Genomic DNA, 22,476 nt, shown 5'->3' on the forward strand with positions numbered 1-22,476 from the left:
GTTCCCCTCTCTTTTCTTTTTTGTCCTCCTCTTTCTAGAAGTTCATCTGTTTTGTATCATAATTGCCACATATGAGTGAAATCATATGGTATTTGTCTTTCTCTGATTGACTCATTTTGCTTATCACAGTACATTCTAACTCCATGTAGTTGCAAATGGCAGGATTTTATTTTTTTGATGGCTAATATTCCATTGTGTATATATACCAAATCTTCTTTATCCAGTCATCAGTCAATGGACATTTGAGCACTATCCATAGTTTGGCTATCATTGATAATGCTGCTGTAAACATTGAGGTGCATGTATCTCATTGAATCTGTAGTTTTGTATCCTTTGGGTAAATATCTAATAGTGCTATCAATGGATCCTAGAGTAGGTCTATTTTAGTTTTTTTGAGGAACCCCATATTTTTCTCCAGAGTGGCTGCATCAGTTTGCATTCCTAACAACAGTGCAAGAGGGTTGCTCTTTCTCCACATCCTTGCCAACACCTGTTGTTTCTTGTGTTGTAAATTTAACCATTCTGACAGGTGTGAGGTGGTATCTCATTGGGGTTTTGATTTGTATTTCCCTGATGATGCATGATGTTGAGCATCTTTTCATGTACCTGTTAGCCATCTGGATGTCTTCTTTGAAAAAGTGTCTATTCATGTCTTCTGCCCATTTTCTTAACTGGGTTATTTGTTTTTTGGGTATTGAGTTTGATAAGTTCTTTATAGATTTTGCATACTAATCCTTTATCTGAGATGTCATTTGTAAATATCTTTTCCCATTCTATAGGCTGAGTTTTAGTTTTGTTGATTGTTTCCTTCACTGTGTAGAAGCTTTTTATCTTGATGAAGTCCCAATAGTTCATTTTTGCTTTTGTTTCCCTTGTTTTCAACAACATGTCTTCTTACTAAGAAGTGATTCTGGTTGAGGTCAAAAAGATTGCTGCCTCAGGGCACCTGGGTGGCTCACTCGGTTAAGCATAGGACTTTGCCTCAGGTCATGATCTCATGGTTTGTGAGTTCCAGCCCAGCATTGGGCTCTGTGCTGAGAGCTTGGAGCCTGGAGCCTGCTTCAGATTCTGGGTCTCCCCTCTCTGTTTCTCTGCCCATACCCCACTTGCACTCTGTCTCTGCCTGTCTCTCAAGAATGAATAAACGTTAAAAAAAAATAATTGCTGCCTCTGTTCTTCTCTAAGATTTTGATGGTTTCCTGTCTCACATTTAGATCTTTCATCCATTTTGAATTTATTTTTGCGTATGGTGTAAGAAAGTGGTCCAGTTTCATTCTTCGGCATTTCGCTGTCCAGTTTTTCCAAATCCATTTGTTGAAGAGACTGTCTTTTTTTCCATTACTTTTTCTTGCTTTGTTGAAGATTAGTTGACCATATAGTTATGGGTTCATTTCTGTGTTTTTCTGTTTTGTTCCACTGATCCATGTGTCTGTTCTTGTGCCAGTAGCATACTGTCTTGATGACTACAGCTTTTTCTATAGCTTGACATCCAGAGTTGGGTTGCCTCCAGTTTCATTTTTCTTTTTCAGGATTGCTTTGGCTATTCGAGATCTTTTGTGGTTCCATACAAATTTTATGACTGTTAGTTTTAGTTTTATGAAAAGTGTATATTTTGATAGGGATTGCATTAAATGTGTAGATTGCTTAAGGTAGCATAGACATTTTAAAAATGCTTGTTCTTCTAATCAATGAGCATGGAATTCTTTTCCATTTCTTTGTCTCCCCTGCAGTTTCTTTTATAAGTGTTCTATAGTTTTCAGAGTACAAATCTTTCACCTCTTTAGTTACATTTATTCCTAGGTATCATATTGTTTTTCATGCATTGCAAATGGGATCAATTCCTTGATTTCTTTTTCTGCTGCTTTGTTATTAGTGTATAGAAATGCAACCAATTTCTGCATGTTGATTGTATATCCTGAAACTTTGCTGAATTCATCTCTTACTTCTAGCAAACTTTTGTGTAGTCTTTTGAATTTTCCACATAGAATATCATGTTGTCTGCAAATAATGAAAGTTTTACTTCTTCCTTGCTGATTTGGATGCCTTTCTTTCTTTTCTTTCTTTATTTTGTCTAATTGCTGAGGCTAAGACTTCCAGTGCTATGTTAGATAGTAATGGTGAGAGTGGACATCCTTGTCTTGGTTCTTACAGTAAGGGAGAGGCTCTCAGTTTTTCCCTATTGAGGATATTAGGTGTAGGGGTTTCATATATGGCCTTTATGATGTTGAGGTGTGTTCCATCTATCCCTACTTTATTGAAGGTTTTTACCAAGAATGGATGCTGAATTTTGTCAAATGTTTTTTCTGCATCTATTGACAGGATCATATGGTTCTTATCTTTTATTTTATTAATGTGGTGTATCACGTTGATTGATTTGTGAATATTTAACAGCCCTGTAGTCTGGGAATAAATTGTAATTGATCATGGTGAATAATTCTTTTAATGCACCGTTGAATTTGATTTTGCTAGTACTTTTATTAAGGTTTTTTGCATCCATGTTCATCTGGGATATTGGCCTGTAATTCTCCTTTTTAGTGGGGTCTTTATCTGGTTTTGGAATCAAGGTGATACTGGCTTCATAGAATGAGTTTGGAAGCTTTCCATCCATTTTTATTTTTTGGAACAGTTTGAGGAGAATTGGTATTAACTCTTTTTTAAATGTTGGATAGAATTCCCCTGGGAAACCACTTGAGCCAGAACTCTTGTGTTGGGAGGTTTTTTTTTTTTTTTGTTTTTTTTTTTTTTTACTATTGATCAATTTCTTTGCTGGTTATGAGTCTCTTCAAATTTTCAATTTCTTCCTGTTTCAGTTTTGGTAGTTTGTGAATTTCTAGGAATTTGTCTATTTCTTCCAGATTGCCCAGATTGTTGGCATATAATTTTTCATAGTATTCTCTTATAATTATTTGTATTTCTGTGGTAATAGTTGTGATCTCTCCCCTTTCATTCACGGTTTTATCTATTTAGGTCCTTTCTCTTTTCTTTTTGATAAGTCTGTATAGGGGGTTATCAATTTTGTCAATTCTTTCAAAGAATCAGCTCTTAGTTTCATTGATCTGTTCTTTTTGTTTGTTTCCACATCATTTATTTCTGCTGTAGTCTCTATTATTTGCCTTCCTCTGCTGGCTGGGCTTTATTTGCCTTTCCTCTTCTAGCTCCTTTAGTTATAAGATTAGATTGTGTATTTGAGACCTTTCTTGCTTCTTGAGATAGACCTGAATTGCAATATACTTTCCTCTTAGGACTGTCTTTGCTGCATCACAAAGGGTTTGGACTGTTGTGTTTTCATTTTCATTTGCTTCCATGTATTTTTTAAAAAATTTCTTCTTTAATTTCCTGATTAACCCATTCATTCTTCAATAGGATGTTCTTTAACCTCTGTGTACTTGAGTGCTTTCCAATTTTTTTTTTTGTGGTTGACTTCCAGTTTCATAGCACTGTGATATGAAAATATGCATGCTTTAATTTTGATCTTTTTGTACTTGTTGAGGGCTGATTCATGACCAGTATGCAATCTATTCTGGAGAATGTCCCATGTGCACTCAAGAAGAATGTATATTCTGCTGCTTTAGGATGAAATATTCTGAATATATCTATGAAGTCCATCCAGTCCTGTGTATCATTCAAAGCCATGTCTCTTTGTTGATTTTCTGCTTAAATGACCTGTCCATTGTTGTAAGTGGGGTGTTAAAGTCCCCTACTATTATTGTATGATTATCAGTGAGTTTCTTTATGGTGTTAATTGATTTATATATTTGGGTTTTCCAAGTTTGGGGTATTAATATTTACTGTTAGATCTTATTGTTGGATAGATCCCATAATTATGATATAATACCCTCTTCATCTCTTATTATAGTCTCTGTTTTAAAATCTAGTTTGTCTAATATAAGTATGGCTACTTCAGCTTTCCTTTGACCTCAATTAGCATGATAGATGGTTCTCTATCCCCTCACTTTCAATCTGCAGGTATCCTTAGGTCTAAAATGAGTTTCTTATAGGCAGCAAATAGATGGATCTTGTTTTTTTAATCCATTCTGCTACCCTATATCTTTTGGCTGGGGTATTTAGTCCATTTACATTCAGAGTGATTATTGAAAGACATGAATTTAGTGCCATTGTGTTACCTGTAGAGTTTGTGTTTCTGGTAATGCTCTCTGGTCCTTTATAGTCTTTGTTTTGTCTTTTTTTTTTTTTCTTCACTCAGAGAGTCCCCCTTAAAATTTCTTGCAGGGCTTGTTTAGTGGGCATGAACTCCTTTAGTTTTTGTTTGTCTGGGAAACTCTTTATCTCTTTTCTTATTCTGAATGACAGCCTTCCTGGATAAAGACTTCGTGGTTGCATATTTTTGCCATTCAGCAAGTTGAATATATCCTGCCACTCCTTTCTGGCCTGCCAAGTTTCAGTGGACAGATCTGCTGAGAAACTGATCTGTCTTCCCTTGAATGTTAAGACCTTTTATTCCCTTGATGCTTTCAGGATTCTTTCTTTGTGTATTTTGTGAATTTGACTATGATATACCTTGTCAATGGTAGCTTTTGTTAAGTTTAATGGAGTTCTCTGTGCTTCTTGGATTTTGATATCTGTGTCTTTCCCCAAATTAGGAAAGTTTTCAGCTATAATTTGCTTGAATAGACATTCTACCCCTTTTTCTCTCTCTTCAACTTCTGGGACTCCTCTCATACAAATGTTACTACATTTTAACAAGTCACTGAGTTCCCTAAGTCTGCCTTCATGATTCATGACATTTGTTTCCCTCTTCTTTTTAGCTTCATTATTTTCCATAATTTTATTTTCTATATCACTAATTTATACCTCTGCCTCATCTGTCCTTGCTGTCATGGCATCAGTTTGGGTTTACATCTTGATTATAGTATTTTAATTTCAGTCTGACTAGATTTTAGTTCTTTTATCTCTGCAGAAAGGGATTCTCTGGTATCTTCCATGCTTTTTCAAGCCCAGGTAATATCTTTATCATCATTTTAAATTCTAGCTCAGACATCTTACTTATATCTGTATTGATTAAATCAATAGGCCATGAGTTCTAAATCCTGTTCTTTCTTTTGGGGTGAATTTCTCTGTCTCATCCTTTTGTCCAGAAAAGAAGAGAGAAATCAAAACAAAAACAGAAACAAAACATTCCCCAGAAACAAACAAAAAAACAACAAACCTAGATCCTGGGTTTATTTTTGTCTGCTTATTAAAGGAATCTAGAACCAAAAATAAAAAATATATATGTAATATATGTGAAAATAAAAATAAAAAAGGAATTAAAAATAAGAAAGTAAATGAAAAAATAATAATTAAAAAATAAAGAATCAAAATAAAGAGGAAACTAGATCCTATTTCCCCTAGAGCTGAAGCTTTGGTGCACTCTATGATTAGTAGACTTGGTGCAAGAGACTCCATGCTGCTCTTCTGGGGGAGAGGCCTGTTGTACGGATTCTCAGGCTGACTTGTTTTCCTAGAAATGTGCCTCTAAGAGGCAGAAGGATAGGGCTCCAGCCTCCACTAGGTGGTGCTTGTTTTCTCCCTGAAGGCTTTCAGAGCTGATGGGTGGGATGAATATAGCAACATCCTACTCTCTAGCCTTGGAACTGAAAGATCAGTCCCCCACTCTTCAGGGAGCCCTCACAGAAGAGTATTCAATCACTCTTCTTGTGTTCCCAGTTTCTGTAAGAACCCTGTGTTCACTCTGCTGTGTTTGAACTTTTTTATCTCAGGCACATAACTGAGTTTCAAAACTCCAAATTGTAAAGACTCCCACGACACCTGCTCTGTTCCTTGCTGCATTTTTTGCAAGCCCATGCTAGGAAAGCAGTCATAAGACCCCATGGCAGTTCAGAGTTTATGTCAAAGAGCAGAAAGCTGGCACCCCTGCTTGATGCCCTCAGCCCAAGTCCCAGCTCCTATGCCTGGACACAGCTCAACATATTGGTGCCTCTCAGACCCATGTGATCCTCAGACCATGGGATCCATGGGATTCTCAGGCCACACTGCCACTCCTTGGATTCTGCTCCAATTGGCCATGCAAGCACCTTTAAGCCATGCACATACCCCACTGTGAGGGACTTCTAAAAGTTCAGATTTTGTACCCCACTGCTATAATACTTTGCAGTACCCTCCATAAGCAGGTTTCCTCCCAGCCGCCATACTCACAGCTTTGTCTCCCCCAAGTCAACACCTTGCATCTCCCACCTTCTGGAAGGTGGTTGCTTTTTTACTTGTAGACTTGCCATTTTTGTTCTCTCACACCTCTGATTGATTTCTTGGGTGTTATGAATGATTTGATAATTATCTAGCTGTGTTCAAAGGATAAGACAAGCTCTGCCATCTTAACTCCCTTCAAAAACTTACTTTCTAAAATAAATCCCCAGATGGAACTTTGTATAAATCAACTGAATGCCTAAGGAAAGTAATTATTATTGCCATACATTTCCAGAAAGATATTTTCATAGTAAAATAAAAGTTGCCCACAAAAATTATAGAGTAAACATATGAGAAATGCATGGTTTGCAACATTGACGTATTTCAATTTAGCATTTTAAACAGCTAATTTACCTATGTTAATTTGTAAATAAGTTTTTTTTTTAATAGAAAATGTATCACAAGGAAAATTGAAAAATACTTTTAGATTAATGAAGCTGACACAAGAAGAAATAGAAAATCTGAATAGACCTATAACAAAGTAAAGAGACTGAATTATTGTTAAGAAAATCTACTCACAGGGGCACCTGGTGGCTCAGTCAGTTGAACGACTGAATTTGGCTCAAGTCATGATCTCATGTCATGTTTGTGGGTTCAAGCCCCATGTCAGGCACTGTGCTGACAGCTCAGAGTCTGGAGCCTGCTTCAGATTCTGTGTCTCCTTCTCTCCATACCCCTCCCCTGCTTATGCTCTGTCTCTTTTTCTCTTTTAAAAATAAACATTAAAATATTTTTCTTTTAGAAAGGAAAAAGAAAATCTACCCCCCCACACACACACACACCCACAAAAATCCCAGGACCATATAGCTTCACTGGTGAATTCTATCAAACATTTAATTAATAAGTATTAATTATAATTAATACCAATTAATTTCTCTTCCAGAAAAAAAAAGAGGAAGCAATACTCCCAAATTAATTCCATAAGGGCAATACTACACTGATGCCAAAACCAGACATCATAAGCAAAAAACATGTAGTATTCATTAAAAATTAAGTTAAAACTAGTAGTACTTAGGTTAGATATTGGCATTAGTAAAAGACATACTGATAATCCCATTTATAGAAATTGAAATTAACTTGTTTTTTTTTGCTTAGATTTTTACCAATAATTTTGAGTCTTTTTAAGTTCAGCACAATGCTAAACACTATAGAAAATACAAGAAGGTTAATTGGTAGTACCAGGACACAAGTAGTCCATCCTAATAAGTTTGATAAAAACAAATACAAATTTACTGTTTCATTTATTCATGATGATTCCTTTAACAGACATTGACTGTCTTCTATATATCAGGCATCACAGAGGCAAAATATGCAAGATACACAAAAAAGTATAATATTTTACAGAATCTGTTTAGAGTCATCGGGAGTTTTATACAAGAGTTGGTGTTGATTGGTGTCGTAGGGGATGGGAGATAATGATGGCCAAAATGAAAGGAAGATATTCTAGAACAGGTAATATTGGAAGCAAGGCATGTCTGAGCATGTATAAGGATATGTTTGAGGAACAGTGAATAATTAAACAGGATTTCAGTTTAGGGAACAGAGAGAATTGTGACAGATTAAGACTGCAGAGATGAGTCAACGACAAATTGTAGAATACTAGAAGAACCTTCGCATTTAAGTATGTACTGTATTCAGAAAGCAACTTGAATTATTGAAGGTACATTTATTTGTTTTAAAGCAGGATCTTGATTCAAGTTATTCTTTAGGAGGACTATTCTGAGCACTTTAGTTAAGGCCTTTAATATTTTTATTGTGGATGTTATCTACATATTGTTTGGGGAGAGGGGGATTTAGAATAAAAGTAATAACTGAAGCCAAGGATGAAGAAAAGATTTTCAAAACATCACTTGCCTTAATGTCTTTGTCTCCCTTTAAGAATTAGAACATTTTAGCCCTGGAAGAGGATTTTAGGCCACTTGATTTGGCTCTCATAACTTACAGTTGAGGAAACTGGGAGCAAGATAGATCACCTAACTTGTTCTATACGATTAGAACATATGATTATTGGGGCGCCTGGGTGGCTCAGTTGGCTGAGCATCTGACTTTGGCTCAGGTCATGATCCCACAGGTTGCGGGTTTGAGCCCTGCATCGGGCTCTGTGCTGACAGCTCAGAGCCTAGAGCCTGCTTCGGATTCCTTCTCACTCTGCCTTCCCCCCCTCACACTTTGTCTGTGTCTCTCTCAAAAATAAATAAGCATTAAAAAAAAAATACCATATGATTGTTAAATAGCATCTGGATACCCTAACTCTGAGCAGCAAAATTCACTTTTATATTTGACAGGAAGACAAAACTGTTACAGAATAAGATCATATTGTGTATAACTGAATAGTTGCAGAACCTTTATTCAAGGTGGTGATCCATGTCCTATCTCATTCACCCTAAATCCTTGATTCCTGATGACTAATATTAACACTGCATGTTTTCTTTTTGGTTTTCTTCATATTAGGAAGGGTATCAAGACTATGAACCCGAAGCATAAGAAATACTTTTACTCGCAGTTTCTTGAGATCTACTGAGAGATGTTCCATTCTGTACAAGTACTCAGTTCCAACGTGCCCAGTCATGATATTTTTCTCAAAGTTTTTACAGTGTATTTTAAACTCTTCCATCAGCAGTGATTGAAATTATCTGTACCTGCCCTTACTCAGCATTTCAGTGCTTCCCTCTCACTGAAGTGAATATATGGTAGCAGGGTCTTTGTGTGCTGTGTGGATATTGTGGCTTCAAATCTAAAAGTTAAATTAAAACACCTAAGTGACTACCACTTATTTCTAAATCTTCACTATTTTTTTGTTGCTGTTCTTGAGAAGTTGTGATTTATTGTCATATATTATAAGATTTCTAGGTGTCTTTTAATGATTCTGTCTAAAAATAATGATGTATTGTGAAATTTGTTAATATATACAATACTTAAAAATATGTGAGCATGAAACTATGCACCTATAAATATTAACTATAAAATTTTACTGTTTTGTGATGTGTTTTATTAACTTATGTTTATATATAAATGGTGAAAATTAAAATGTCTCATTACAAAGATCTTATATTTAATCCCATCTCATTTTAAATAATAAAATCATGCTTATAACGATGTGAACTGAGAACTCCCACAATTAAAGTTCTTGACAGCCATTTGAAGGAGAAGGAATTTTGGAAGAGTTAAGCAGACAAGATGGAACATTAACCCTACTCTGGGAATTCACTGAAGCAACACTACCCAAAGTATGTTCTGATGTGCAGTGGTTTCTTGAGAAGCTATACAGAAAAAATGGGTTCCACCGAACAGTGATTTTAAGAAATAATTTTGACTGTCTGCTTCAGATATTAATAAAACATATTAGTACATTAAGACTCTGAGAGAATCTGGTTAACTTTGTTTAACCCAGCATTTTATTTTTATTATTTCTAAAATCAAACCTTTCTATCACTCACCCTAGGAAATGCCTTTAAACATTTCTGGGAACTACCAGACCATTACCTTAAGAAATGTCCATTTAAGTGGATAAATTCCTAGAAATGATATCTTTCAAAACTAAATCAGGACGAAGTAGAAAATTTGAAAAAAAAAAAAAAAGATTACTAGCAATGAAATTGAATTAATAATCAAAGAACTCCCAACAAACAAAAGTATGGGACCAGATAGCATCACAGGGGAATTCTACCAAATATTTAACGAAAAGCTAATAACTGTTCTTCTCAAAGTATTCCAAAAAATAGAAGAGAAAGGAAATCTTCTTAGATCATTCTGGAAGGCCAGCATTACTCATTTCTCAATTTACAGTTGTACCAAAAAGAATAAAATACCTAGAAATAAATTTAACTGAAGAGATGAAAGACTGTAATCTGAAAACTTTAAGTCACTGGAGGAAAAAAATTAAACACTATACAAATAAAATTAAACACTGCACAAATAAATGGAAAGATATAGTGTGCTCATGAATTGAAAGAATTAATATTTTTAAAATTTCCATACCACCCAAAGCCATCTACAGATTTAATTCCTATCAAAATGCCAATGGCATTTTTCGCAGAACTAGAACAAAGAATCCTAAAATGTTTATGGAACACAAATGATCCTTAATAGCCAAAGCAATCCTGAGAAATAAGAAAAATGCTGAAGGTATAATGCTCCCTGACTTCAAGCCACATTACAAAACTATAATAATAACAGTGATATGATATGGCACAAAAACAGACCAGTGGACTAGAATAGAGAGCCCAGAAATAAACGTATGATTATATGGTCAATTAACCTAAGAGAAAGGAGGCAAAAATATTCAATGGGGAAAAGACTGTCTCTTTACTAAATAGTGTCAAGAAAACTAGACCACTATCTTAAACATATACAAGGAGAAATTCAAAATGAACTAAAGACTTAATATAAGACCTGAAACCATGAAAGTTCTAGAAGTAAACGTAGGCGGTAACTTCCCTGACACTGATCTTAGCAATATATTTTTGGGTCACTTTCCTCACACAAGGGCAAGAAAAGCAAAAATAAACTATTGGGACTACACAAAAATAAAAAGCTTTTGCACAGTGAAGGAAACCATCAACAAAATAAAAAGGCAGCCTAGTGAATGGGAGAAGATACTTGCAAATGATATATCTGATAAGGGGCTAATACCCAAAATATATAAAGAACTTCTTCAATAAAAAAAAGCAAAACAGTTCAATAAGAAAATGGGCAGAGTACCTGAATAAACATTTTCCAAAGAAGACATACAGATGGCCAACAGACAAATGAAAAGATGTTCAACATCACTCATCATCAAGGAAACGTAAATCAAAAGCACAATGAGATATTACCTGACTCCTGTCAATGGTTAACAATAAAAAAGACAAGAAATAAGTGTTGGCAAGGATGTTGAGAAAAATGAACACTTGTGCACTGTTGGTGGGAATGAAAATTAGTACAGCCAGTCTGGAAAACAGTATAGAGTTTCCTCACGAAATTAAAAATGGAAGTACAATATGACTTAGTAATTCCACTACTGGGTATTTACCCAAAGCGGGGGGGGGGGGGGGGGGGGGAGAAAAAAGAAAACCTCCAATTCAAAAAGATATATGCACTTCTATGTTTATTATAGCATTATTTACAATGTCCAAGATATGCAAGCTTTCCAAGTCTCCTTTAATAGATGAATAGATAAGATGTGGTATATGGGATATTAGTTATAAAAAGATGAGATCTTTTTGTGTCAACACTGGGACCTAGAGGGTGTTATGCTAAGTGAAATAAGAGAAAGACAAATATGATCTGATTTTACTTATATGTGGAATCTAAAAAACAAAACAAATGAAGAAACAACAACAACAAAAACAAAAACCAGACTCTTAAATACAGAAAACAAACTGGTGGTTGCCTGAGGCGAGGTGGGTAAGAGAATGGGTGAAGTAGGTAAAGGAGATTATGAGGTACAAACTTTCAGTTACAAGACGAGTCATGCAGATTAAAAGTACAGCATAAGAGATAATGAGAAAAATATTGATTCTCTAGGTGTATAAAAATCTTATGACTTTTGAATTCTGCTACATATATGAGTCTCAGGATACTTTTTTAAGCAAAGGTTTTCTATTTAGGAAAGATTCATTAACTCCCTAGGGGTGCCGATAGTAAATTTGACTATGAAAACCCTATATGAATTAGTTGAAAAACTATTTGGTTTACCTTTTTAGTTATTCAGGAGAAAAATAGCAGTTACTTTTTAAAGTCACCAGTACAAAGTATATTTTTAAGAAGATTCTAGAGGTGCTAGGCAGTTTTTATGTGATTGTGAGTAATTTGATGTATATTGGGCATTGGCAAGGAAAGAGAAAGGAATGACTGTAATGACTCTAAGCATGATCACCATAGAAACTTCCATTTTTGCCTAATTGGAAAGGGACCTCTGTGAGTGTTAAACCGCCTATGTGGTCTTAAATTGGAAAGAAGTGATGTCTCGTGTTTGATTTCAACACATTAATGAGCATTTTTAATTAGAACAACATGAAAAATTAAAATATCTTTGTTCAAAAAGCATTCTAGTACTAATATACACCAGTGGTGGTTATCTTGTACCAAGCACTTAAGCAAAAAGTTGTATAAGACACACAAGCCTTTTCAGAAAGCTTATCTCCTAGCCACTGCTGAGGCATCCATCTGAGAAGTGGTCTGAACGTTAGACTGGTTCTAGGTTTATTTTGCAGATACCATTCCCTCAAGTTTGAGTTCTTCAGCCTTATATGACTCTATGGGGAATTTAACAAAACAAGTCAGGGTGGGCTTTGGCACCCAAATGACGACATAACAATCCAATATATGATTTGGCCTTATAAGTTGGATTGTTATCAAAATCTCCCCCTTAGTATGAGATGCAAAATATGTTTTCTCATCTTTCTGGCTCATGGTGTAGGCAACTATTGGATTAAACATACACATATCTCATGGACAACCATCAATTTTCAGAGATAGTGCTGTCTACATCCGTACTGAGGAAGAAAAGCACACTTTTCTAACAGCAAACTCTAAAGACTCCTCTGTCCATTGTACTGACATTACTCTGTTTTATCCAGGATGTCATCTCACTGTATTCTTTGTCTTGGGCAGGAGGGCAATGGGGGTGGCATTTCCCTGTGAGCTCTGCCCTGGCATTGGAAGAGGAAATATTTTTTTATTACTGTGTCAAATATAAATTTAAGTCATTTATCAATATTAGCTCATTTAATTCTCAAAACAACCCTAAGAAGTTCCATTATTATCCTCATTTTCTACATGAGCAAATTGAGGTTCCTGCAGGCTAAGTAACTTTCTCATAGCCACATGGCTAATAAGTCACAAAGCCAGGAATCCCAGTTATTATAGGGCCAGAGTCTGTGTTCTCAGCCCCTAGCCCACATTGTCTCTGAGAGTAAGAACATACAGCTGTGTGAGAGAACCCAGCTGTGTGAGAGAAGTTTAGGGACTGGGGTAGTGGCCTTGGTTTTCTACATATAATTATTAGAATACTCCTATTTTTCTTCAGATGTCTATGTCCAGAATAAGTGATACTCATATATATATATATGGAGATATACTTCTAAGAGAAAGTAGTGAGACCCTGATTTCCCTGATTGACATTTCCTTGTAATTAAGTGTGCATATCCTGACGATAGAACTAAGTTATTTATTTTAGTAGAAAATAAAAATGTTAATATAGTAAAAAGCAGTCCTCAGTAAGGTACACTTTGTCATTTTTTCTGTTGAATCACAGGCCCTTACCTTCTGTCAAATGGCATATACATATGCCACACACAAAGTATACATATATATCATGTAAGTAGTATTTCCAATGATACATACTTAGGAATATAATGCCTGAATTTATAAATAAACTAGAAAGGGCAAGCATTAAGAATTTGTATTTTTAAATGTGGACACCTTAACATTTCAGAATGCTTTGAGTTTCTAGGTATATTTTTTTGATACAGTAATATTGCATTTAATATTTGAGTAAGCCTAGATTTACATAATCCAAAAGGAATAGAATAGATGTAATGCAAACTATTTCAAAATATAATATTAGTTCTGATGTTTCTTGTATAATTATCTAAGATTTCCTTTAATGTTTCTTTGTTGCTACAACACTATCTTTGATTATTTTAAGTCCAATAGCACAGATGGTGTATTGGAAGTAGTTAAAAAAATGTTTCTTCAAAAAGTGGGAGTTTGAGCCTCTAATAAGTGTTGCTGATATAATATACTTCTCAAGTCAGGTGGGATTGCATACGGGATTTCCAAAGTTGTCCTGCAACTAGAAGTTAATATACTGGGATTGCTTCTCTTATGAACCCTATGAAAATTTATCCTCAATTTCCATTAAAGGTCAATGACCAGAAATTCCCACTGTTTCTATGGCAACACAGCAAGATATGGTGCCTTGGAAATGTGCTGCATTTTAATTAGGTTCCTCTAGGGCTTCCTAACTGCCTTTTGTAGGTAAACTAAATACCAGGTTGCCCTATATCTTGCAGTGAGATGAAAGCTAACCCATGTCTGCAAATGTCAAAGCTAAGCTTGGCTCCAGTAAAGTCAGATCTAAACAAATAATAGTAGCAAGTCTATGTGTTTACCTTAGAAAAGAATATAATACTTTTTACCTAGAATAGTCGAGGATGTTTGCTTAATTAAGCTGGCAGGAGTAGTAGGAAGAATATTGGATTTAAAACCATTCTAGGCAGGCTGACTTTCAGTTATGTCACTTCCTACCTTTTCTACTTTGAGCAAGTTACTTAATCTCTCAGTGCCTCTATCTCCTTGTCTGTAAAAAACATAATAATACTGCCTCAGAGCATTGTCATATGGATTAAATGAGTTAATATAAGTAGAATACTTAGAAATATGCCTAGCCCAAGATCAATGGCTTAGTGATGCTATTAGGAGTAGTAATACCAGTAGTATGGTAGCAGTAGTAGGGTATAGAAATAAGAAATATTTAAAATATTCAGATATAGTTAGTAAGAAATATTTAGCCAAAGTAATAGCCAAAGTAATCTCAAGAAAGAAGAACAAAGCTGGAGGCATCACACTTCCTGATTTCAAATTGTATTACAAAACTACAGCAATCCAATCAGTATGATATTGCATTAAAACAACATAGATCAACGGAACAGAATAGAGAGCCCAGAAATAAACCCATGCCTACATATGGTCAACTAATTTGCAATAAAGGAGTCAAGAAAATAAACTGGGCAAAGGACAGCGTTTTCAACAGCCACATGCAAAAGAATGAAACTGGACCAATACCTTACACTATACATAAAAATGAACTCAAAATATATTAAAGACTTAAGTGTAAGACTGGAAACCATAAGACTTCTAGAAGGAAACATACACTATACGCTGTTTGACATCAGTCTTGACAATGATTTTTTTGGATCTGACACCAAAAGCAAAGGTAACATATGCAAAAATAAACAAGTGGGACTGCATAAAACTAAAACGTTTCTGTACAGCAAAGGAAACCATTAACAAAGTGAAAAGGCAACCTAATGAATGGGAGAAAACATTTGCAAATCCTGTATCTGATAAAGAGTTAATATCCAAAATATATAAAGAACTCACACAATTCAAAAACAATATGATTAAAACTGGGCAGAGGATCTGAATAGACATTTTTATAAAGAAGACAAACAGATGGCCAACAGCTACATGAAAAAGTGTTCCACATCACTAATTATCAGGGAAATCAGCCACAATGAGATATCACCTCACACCTGTGACAATGGCTATTATCAAAAATACAAGAGATAACAAACATTGGAGAAGATGGGGAGAAACGAAAATCCTTGTGCACCATTGGTGGGATGTAAATTGGTGTGGTCACTATGGAAAATAATGTGACGTTTCCTCAAAAAAATTAAAAATAGAACTACCATATGATCCAGCAATTCCACTTCTAAGTATTTATCTGAAGGAATTAAGCACTATCTTAAAAAGATATAAGCATTCCATGTTCATTGCAAGATTATTTACAATAGCCAAGGTATGGAAGCAACCTACATGTCCCTGAATGGATGAATGGATACAGAAAATGTGGTGTGATATGTATATATAGTGGAATATTATTCAGCCACAAAAAAGAAGTAGATCTTGCCATTTGAGATAACTGGGTATTATGCTAAGTGAAATAAGACAAAGATAAATATTGTATGATCTCATTTAAACATAGAATCTAAAATAGTGGAATTTATAGATGCAGAAAATAGGTGAGTGGAGGGGGAGGGTATAAAGGTGGAAAAGGTAGTCAAAAAATATAAACTCCCAGCTATAAAATGAGTAAGTCATGAATAAGGATGTAATATACGCTATGGTGACTATAGTGAATAATATTATATATTTGAAAATTACTAAAAGAGTAGTTCTTAAAAATTTTCATCACAAGAAATAAAATCTGTAACTATGTGGTAATGGATATTAACTAGGTCTATTGTAATAATTTTGCAATATATGCAAATATTAAATCATTATGTTGTACCCCTGAAACTAATGTTATGTGTTAATTATATCCCACAAATAAATTTATATTTGTATTAATCAAGATTAGGATGATGTAAAACACTTAGGAGACTTGAACAGAGGCTATTTACTAATAGCTACGGGAGCATTTTAATGGTTTAATAACCAGTATGGATACTAGTAGACTAGTAACTAGCACCAAAATACATCGGGCAAGTAAGAGGTAAATATGCACCAAAACCATAAATACTAGCTTTACAGAACACAACTATCTTTAGATTCAGCTATACTCACCAAGCCACAGTATCTTCGTATTGAAGTGATACATTTTGCTGTTCAATTTATACAATATGTTCACTGATTTTGGTTCTGATCACCAGAAAAAAGGAGAAGCATATATAAAATTAAAACACACTGGTCCAAAACAGGTTATCATCAACCACAAGGGGAAAAACGGCAATTGAATCCCCATCCATTTCCCAAATCTCATCCATTCCCTAATATCTTTCCCCAAACACCTGCCATTTGGTAGGTTCATCTTGGGCCCAAAAGAGGCAACATTTTACATGACAACTTCTGCATTACACTAGAAGCAACAGAAATACCAGCAATCAAATGGTTCCAGGAAAAGTACTGTTTCTCTTTATGTCTTTAGTGAGTCCCTGGATATCATTGCTGCAAAAAGAGCAAGTGAGCTGGTAAAATATTGTCAGATCATCCTCTGTAGCAAATACTAAACGTCAATCAGTAGGACCATGCACGCTTGTCCTTTTACCCTCGGGACTGTTTGGCACAGACTAGGAAACTAAATTATAGTAGCAGAAAAGTATTATTCAGTACTGTATTTCCCAACAAAAACCAACCCTTGTGGTAAAAATAACCGAAGACTAAATCCAGACAGATGAGCATCTAGAACATATTATTTGTGATGTGAGACCTCCCCCTAATCTCTATGGAAATGGTTAAGACAAGTTTTGAGAGGCTGCCAAACATTTGTAATTCAGCAGGACCGACTCCTACCGTTGAAGATGAAGTGCCATGTTGAATGAAGAGAAGTCTGGCAAGTTGTTTTGGCAAACGTCCCCAGCAATAAGCCATGGGTACCCCTGGTGGCTTATACCAAACTTTTAGCTACGACATTTGCCTGAAAATTATGAGCAACAGTGTAAAACTGAGATAAAGACCTGTTTCATAAATTTTAAAATCTCATCTGAACCAGAAGAAAATACCTGATTTAAAGCAATTGTAAATTATGTCTTGTTAATAACTGATCCTGAGCTCTATCACAGCAATGTTTAGATATGAAATACAGTGGATACTCACTGCCATTCTAATAAGAATGCCATTCTAATAAGAAGTTTGGCACAACTCAAAGTTATGTCCACGAACAGCTCTGGAAATCAATATTAAGGAGTTTTGATCTGGCTGTTTTGTTACCGCCCACGGGGAGGATAGACATTCTAATGCTACACTCTGTTGGCTTTTCACTATCAGCCTGAGTTCCAGGCCATTAGACATAGCTTTCAGTCATCGTTTTCATGCCAACAATTCCTGGATGCACCAGAAGTAGTTCGTTCAAAGTAATTCTTTCTGGAATAAAAAGGATTTTCACATAATAGACACCTTTTTATAGATGATAACTCATATTGACAGTTTGTAATTGACTTGAATTCCTCGAGCTGTTTCTTTACTGACAAACCTTCCCATCCTTACTCCCACACAACACCCATCACCAGTTTAATACAGACCAATCTATAATGTTGCATATTTAACTGTGGAATACATTCAATATGAAGGCGTTGATGTTGTAATCTTTTAACACTTAATATCTGTATAATGTTTCTGACTCTGAATGCATTTACCATTTATATCAAATATACCTTCAACAAAGTCAGACAAGAATTACAACAAACAAACAAATCACCAAACCAATGAACAAAAAAACCCATCACAGTGAATTGTAAAATAAGGCTGATATTTTTTAAGTGACAAATTTTTTATAGAGAGTTGATAAATAAATCTACTGAGAATATGGTGTGGAATAATATATTTAAGCCCTACACTGACATCTAAGTTTGTTGGTAGCACTATCTGAAAGGGAAACACAAAGACTGTATAATTTTCAGTGTCTGAAGAAGGAAGATATTTTGTTGATGGAGGTGGTTAGTATCGTTATTTTGCAGAGGAATAGAAAAGTCCTTTTATTTTTTCCTGTTTTTATATCCAGTAGAAATTTATCCCCAAACAACTATTTTAAAAACAAAACACAGCAAATGGAACCCTTCAAAATCATAACTCCTGGTAGTCAGAGACATACTTATAACCAGAATCATTGCTGAAGAAGAAATAGTGAAAGTCCTAGGCCATCCTAAGGATGGGTGGCTGGGAAAATTATACTGTCCTCCTCTTCAAAGCAGGCCCACATTATGGGCAGAACAGACAGGGACAGATGTTTCAGTTTATCATCTCTTCTAGGTTTCTAAAAGCAGTGAGCCAAAGTCCCAAGCACTGCCTACTCAGTGACAGAATTAAAAGCATTACTTTTCCTCGAGGAGAAGGCCCTGTGAGGTGATCCATACAAATTAGGAAGGCATCTCATGATATTCAGGTATAACAGGCTCAGATACTTGTAGTATAGGACATTATTGGGAGGAACAACATTGTGAAATTTACTCATGTACAGAAAGAAGGAAATGCTGGGAAGAAGTCTAGATAGAGAGGCAATAGGGAGATAACTGTACAACAAATGACAAGAAGCCAGGAACATGCATGTGAGATACAATACTAAGAATATAGGAACAAGAACTGTTTGTCCGGACAGCAAAAGGAAAGTCTGATAGCAGGTAGCTGCATTCCGTCCACCCCAAGCCAGGAACCTAGCAGTAGAATTCCAGAGCTTTCGATACATTGGCAATATTAGGGTCAGGCTACAGACCAAAAGACCAGGGTTTTGAATAGATTAACAAAAAGCTCTACTTAAAGTGCCTTATCAGCCTAGATAGCCCAAAATGTCAGCCTTGACTGAGAGGCACTTGGCAAAATACTAAGCAAAGTTCTTACCATGGTTTCGATACTCAGAAAAATTTAAAAATTTTAAGAATTAGTGTTGAGAATCTTATGTAGAAGCAAATGATGTCATATATATCTTAGGCTGAGGTAAAGCAGAAGTATGAAAAATGTCATTTTCCCATGTATTTGGGCCTACAATCTCTATGATACAATGCATATTTTAGTTCATTTTTTGTTTTGTTTTCTTGCAGGGAAGAATCAAAGCCCCCAACATATAAATTCCAAGGAGCAGATTAATTGGCATTGTGCTTTCTGAAAATCCTCAAAGTACACATTTGAAAAAGTTTAAATTCCTGGCTAGAACCTTGACGGCATTTGTGTTTCCTGGGGTTATCTAGTTAGTTTCCTTTTTGGTGGATGCCTTCATCTTGTTAAGTTCATACAGGAGTTGTGATTAGGTTTATTGTAGTGAAATTCCCCCACATGACAGCAAAGAGAAAGAACTGTTCAAAAACAGTCTAGATTGTTAAAAGGTACAAAAACAAGGAGTGAGACCAGCTCAAGATTTAGAATCCAATGCAGATGTAGGAAGAAAAATCAATCTCCATAGTTCTGAACGTCAGTCTATCAATGAGGGCTGACAGCTTTTCTCCGAAGATTAATTCTACCTTTCCTCCCCCATTAGCTCCTCCCAGTAGTAGAGAAGCCCTGCCCACCATGACCACAAAGTTATGGACTAAGGCTCAGAAAACTATCTAATTTTGTAATTGTCCAATTCCTTTATTTTATATAAAGAAGCAAACACCCAAGATTGTATGGTCTTGCCATTTTGGACAGAATTAAACTTTCAACCAATAAAATATTGCAGTGAAAGCTAATAAAGGTGAATTCTACCCTAATTCATAGCAATACTCTAAAACATAATTTCTAGAAGGCATAAAAATATTAACACTAAAAATCCTCCAACATACACTGGAAGCATAATAATGCTCCCATATGGTGATAATTATTCGTACAACAGATTCTGGATTTACTATTACCTGGTCCTTGGAGCCACTGTATCCATTCCTACCCCCATACTTTCCTTATTGCTTAAGAGGAAAAAATGTAATCCTTAAGTAATTTCTTTAAAAAGTATAGTAAATTTGGGGCGCCTGGGTGGCTCAGTCGGTTAAGCGGCCGACTTCGGCTCAGGTCATGATGTCGCGGTCCGTGAGTTCGAGCCCCGCGACGGGATCTGTGATGACAGCTCAGAGCCTGGAGCCTGTTTCAGATTCTGTGTCTCCCTGTCTCTGACCCTCCCCCATTCATGCTCTGTCTCTGTCTCAAAAATAAATAAACGTTAAAAAAAAGTATAGTAAATTTATATACAAATATACAAGAAAATAAACATAAATTTTTGTGTCTGAATTTTAAACACAAAAATAAGAACTAAATATACACGTAAAGAATGACCCATATACTCATACAAATGTTATCTTATCAGGTTCTTTACTGAACATATTCTCAGGCCCTTATAGTCCAGTTCCAGGTTGAATCTTGCAGACAGTAAATATCTGAATGAATGAATCAAGCTATTAGATGTTATTCCTAAACATAAAATATCTTGTCCTGGATATATTAAGATTGAGATAGAAAGAAACTCTTTTGTACATTCACTAAATGTGAAAACATGATTAAAATTTGTTATTTCATTCAGGTGTAAAATTAATATAAGTATGGCATGGATAAACTTTCAAGTGCCTACCATCAAGTAGAGTGACATTTACTTTTGAAATGCTACTTCTCTGTCCTTTAAACCATGACCAAGTTACCTTGATCCTTTAAATAAAGGGACTTTAGGTCACTGAAAAAAAAAAAAGGTAAGTGCTTATCTTTAGGAAAAGAAAAACTCAGTCATTTCAGGACACCATCAGCTTAAAAGGAGGCAGCACTTTTTTGGGACTATGTTTGACATTTTCCACATATTTCAAGAAGGTCTTAGTGATCTAAAATTGTAGCAGATGGAATAGCAGCAGGTGTGAACTCAGCAAATATACAAGAGATAAGATTCTAAACTAGGCCAGTCACTTAAGGCCTTTGACAATTGAGGACTAGAAAAGATATCAAAGGATATCAAAGACAGTGGATAGACTAGAAAATACATCAAATAGTGTGTGTGTGTGTGTAATGCATTAAAATTTATAAATTTTTTTATGACATGCCATGGATCTAGATCCTAGTACAGAGACAATAAGCATGGGAAAACAGAGGTAAGAGATACCAAAGTAAAAAGAGGAAACTTATTCCTGACTACTATGTAAACTAACTCAATTACTGTACTTTTAACCTTAGGCAAATGCTTCTCTAAAGGCAAAATCTTATTTATTTTGAAAAGTTCATCCCAGATACTTGTTCTATCAGTTATTTTGAAATTGTCCAAAAAATGAAAACATATTGACTATTTTTAAATCAGAATCTTTGGGTTCAAGTCTTACCTCTACCACATTCTAGCTATGACATCCTAGGAAACATCTTAGTCCCTCTGAAAATAACATGTAAATTAGAAATAATGGAACTCACATACTTTGTTGTAAAGATTAAATAAAATCTACTATAATTAATTACTCTTAACATCTAGTATTTCTTCATTTCCATTTTCTCATCTTCAGTGTTGATTCAAAATTTTAAAAGATGGAATATAATTAAAATGTTATAGATATTATTCAAATAAATATGAATTACAAATAAATATATCTGTTTGGGTTTAATGCGTAGTAATTCCTTACATTACTATGGTGAATATTATAAAGAGGGGGGAAAACACTTTGAACAATAAGAGCTTAGGGCAGAAGAAACAGAAAGAAAAATGTTTTACATACATTCCAACTTTGTTATCAGGGTAAATTTACTTTTCTATACATTATGTTGGAGAGAACTGGGTAATTTCCAAAAAGCCTTTTGATTCAGTAAGAAACACATAAACAAAGAAACTTAAATTAAATTGCAAAGTAAAATCTTATTGTTTACTTACATCATCCTAACTTATGTAGAGGAAAAAGAAAAATGACAGAAAACTATAAATACTCCATCCTTAGACATACATTTGAAATAGACTGCACACTACCCAAATATAGCATGCATTTTGTACTTTTGGCTGTAATAGAGCACAGAAATGTTTTACAAGCTGTTAAACTGACTAAATATTATGCTTGTGAGTATCAGTAATATAAATTCAGTAAGGAAATTCTAATATATCTTTAAACTTTATCCACTAAAGAAATACATTTAAAATTTTGTATT

General features: G+C 34.9%; 1 protein-coding gene across 4 annotated transcripts in view; it reads left to right on the plus strand.

The window, feature by feature from the left end:
* SNCA (synuclein alpha) overlaps nt 1–9,175 on the plus strand; it is a 158,730-nt gene extending 149,555 nt beyond the window's left edge. For all 4 annotated transcript variants that reach the window (XM_043572188.1, XM_043572187.1, XM_043572189.1 and 1 more), the window contains exon 6: nt 8,656–9,175. In XM_043572188.1, the coding sequence (XP_043428123.1) occupies nt 8,656–8,688 (33 nt within the window). In that variant the 3' untranslated portion in view covers nt 8,689–9,175. The remainder of the gene's footprint in view (nt 1–8,655) is intronic.
* The last annotated feature ends 13,301 nt before the right edge of the window (nt 9,176–22,476 follow it).

This window comes from Prionailurus bengalensis, chromosome B1 (genome assembly GCF_016509475.1).
Source record: "Prionailurus bengalensis isolate Pbe53 chromosome B1, Fcat_Pben_1.1_paternal_pri, whole genome shotgun sequence".
Taxonomy (NCBI): Eukaryota; Metazoa; Chordata; class Mammalia; order Carnivora; family Felidae; genus Prionailurus; species Prionailurus bengalensis.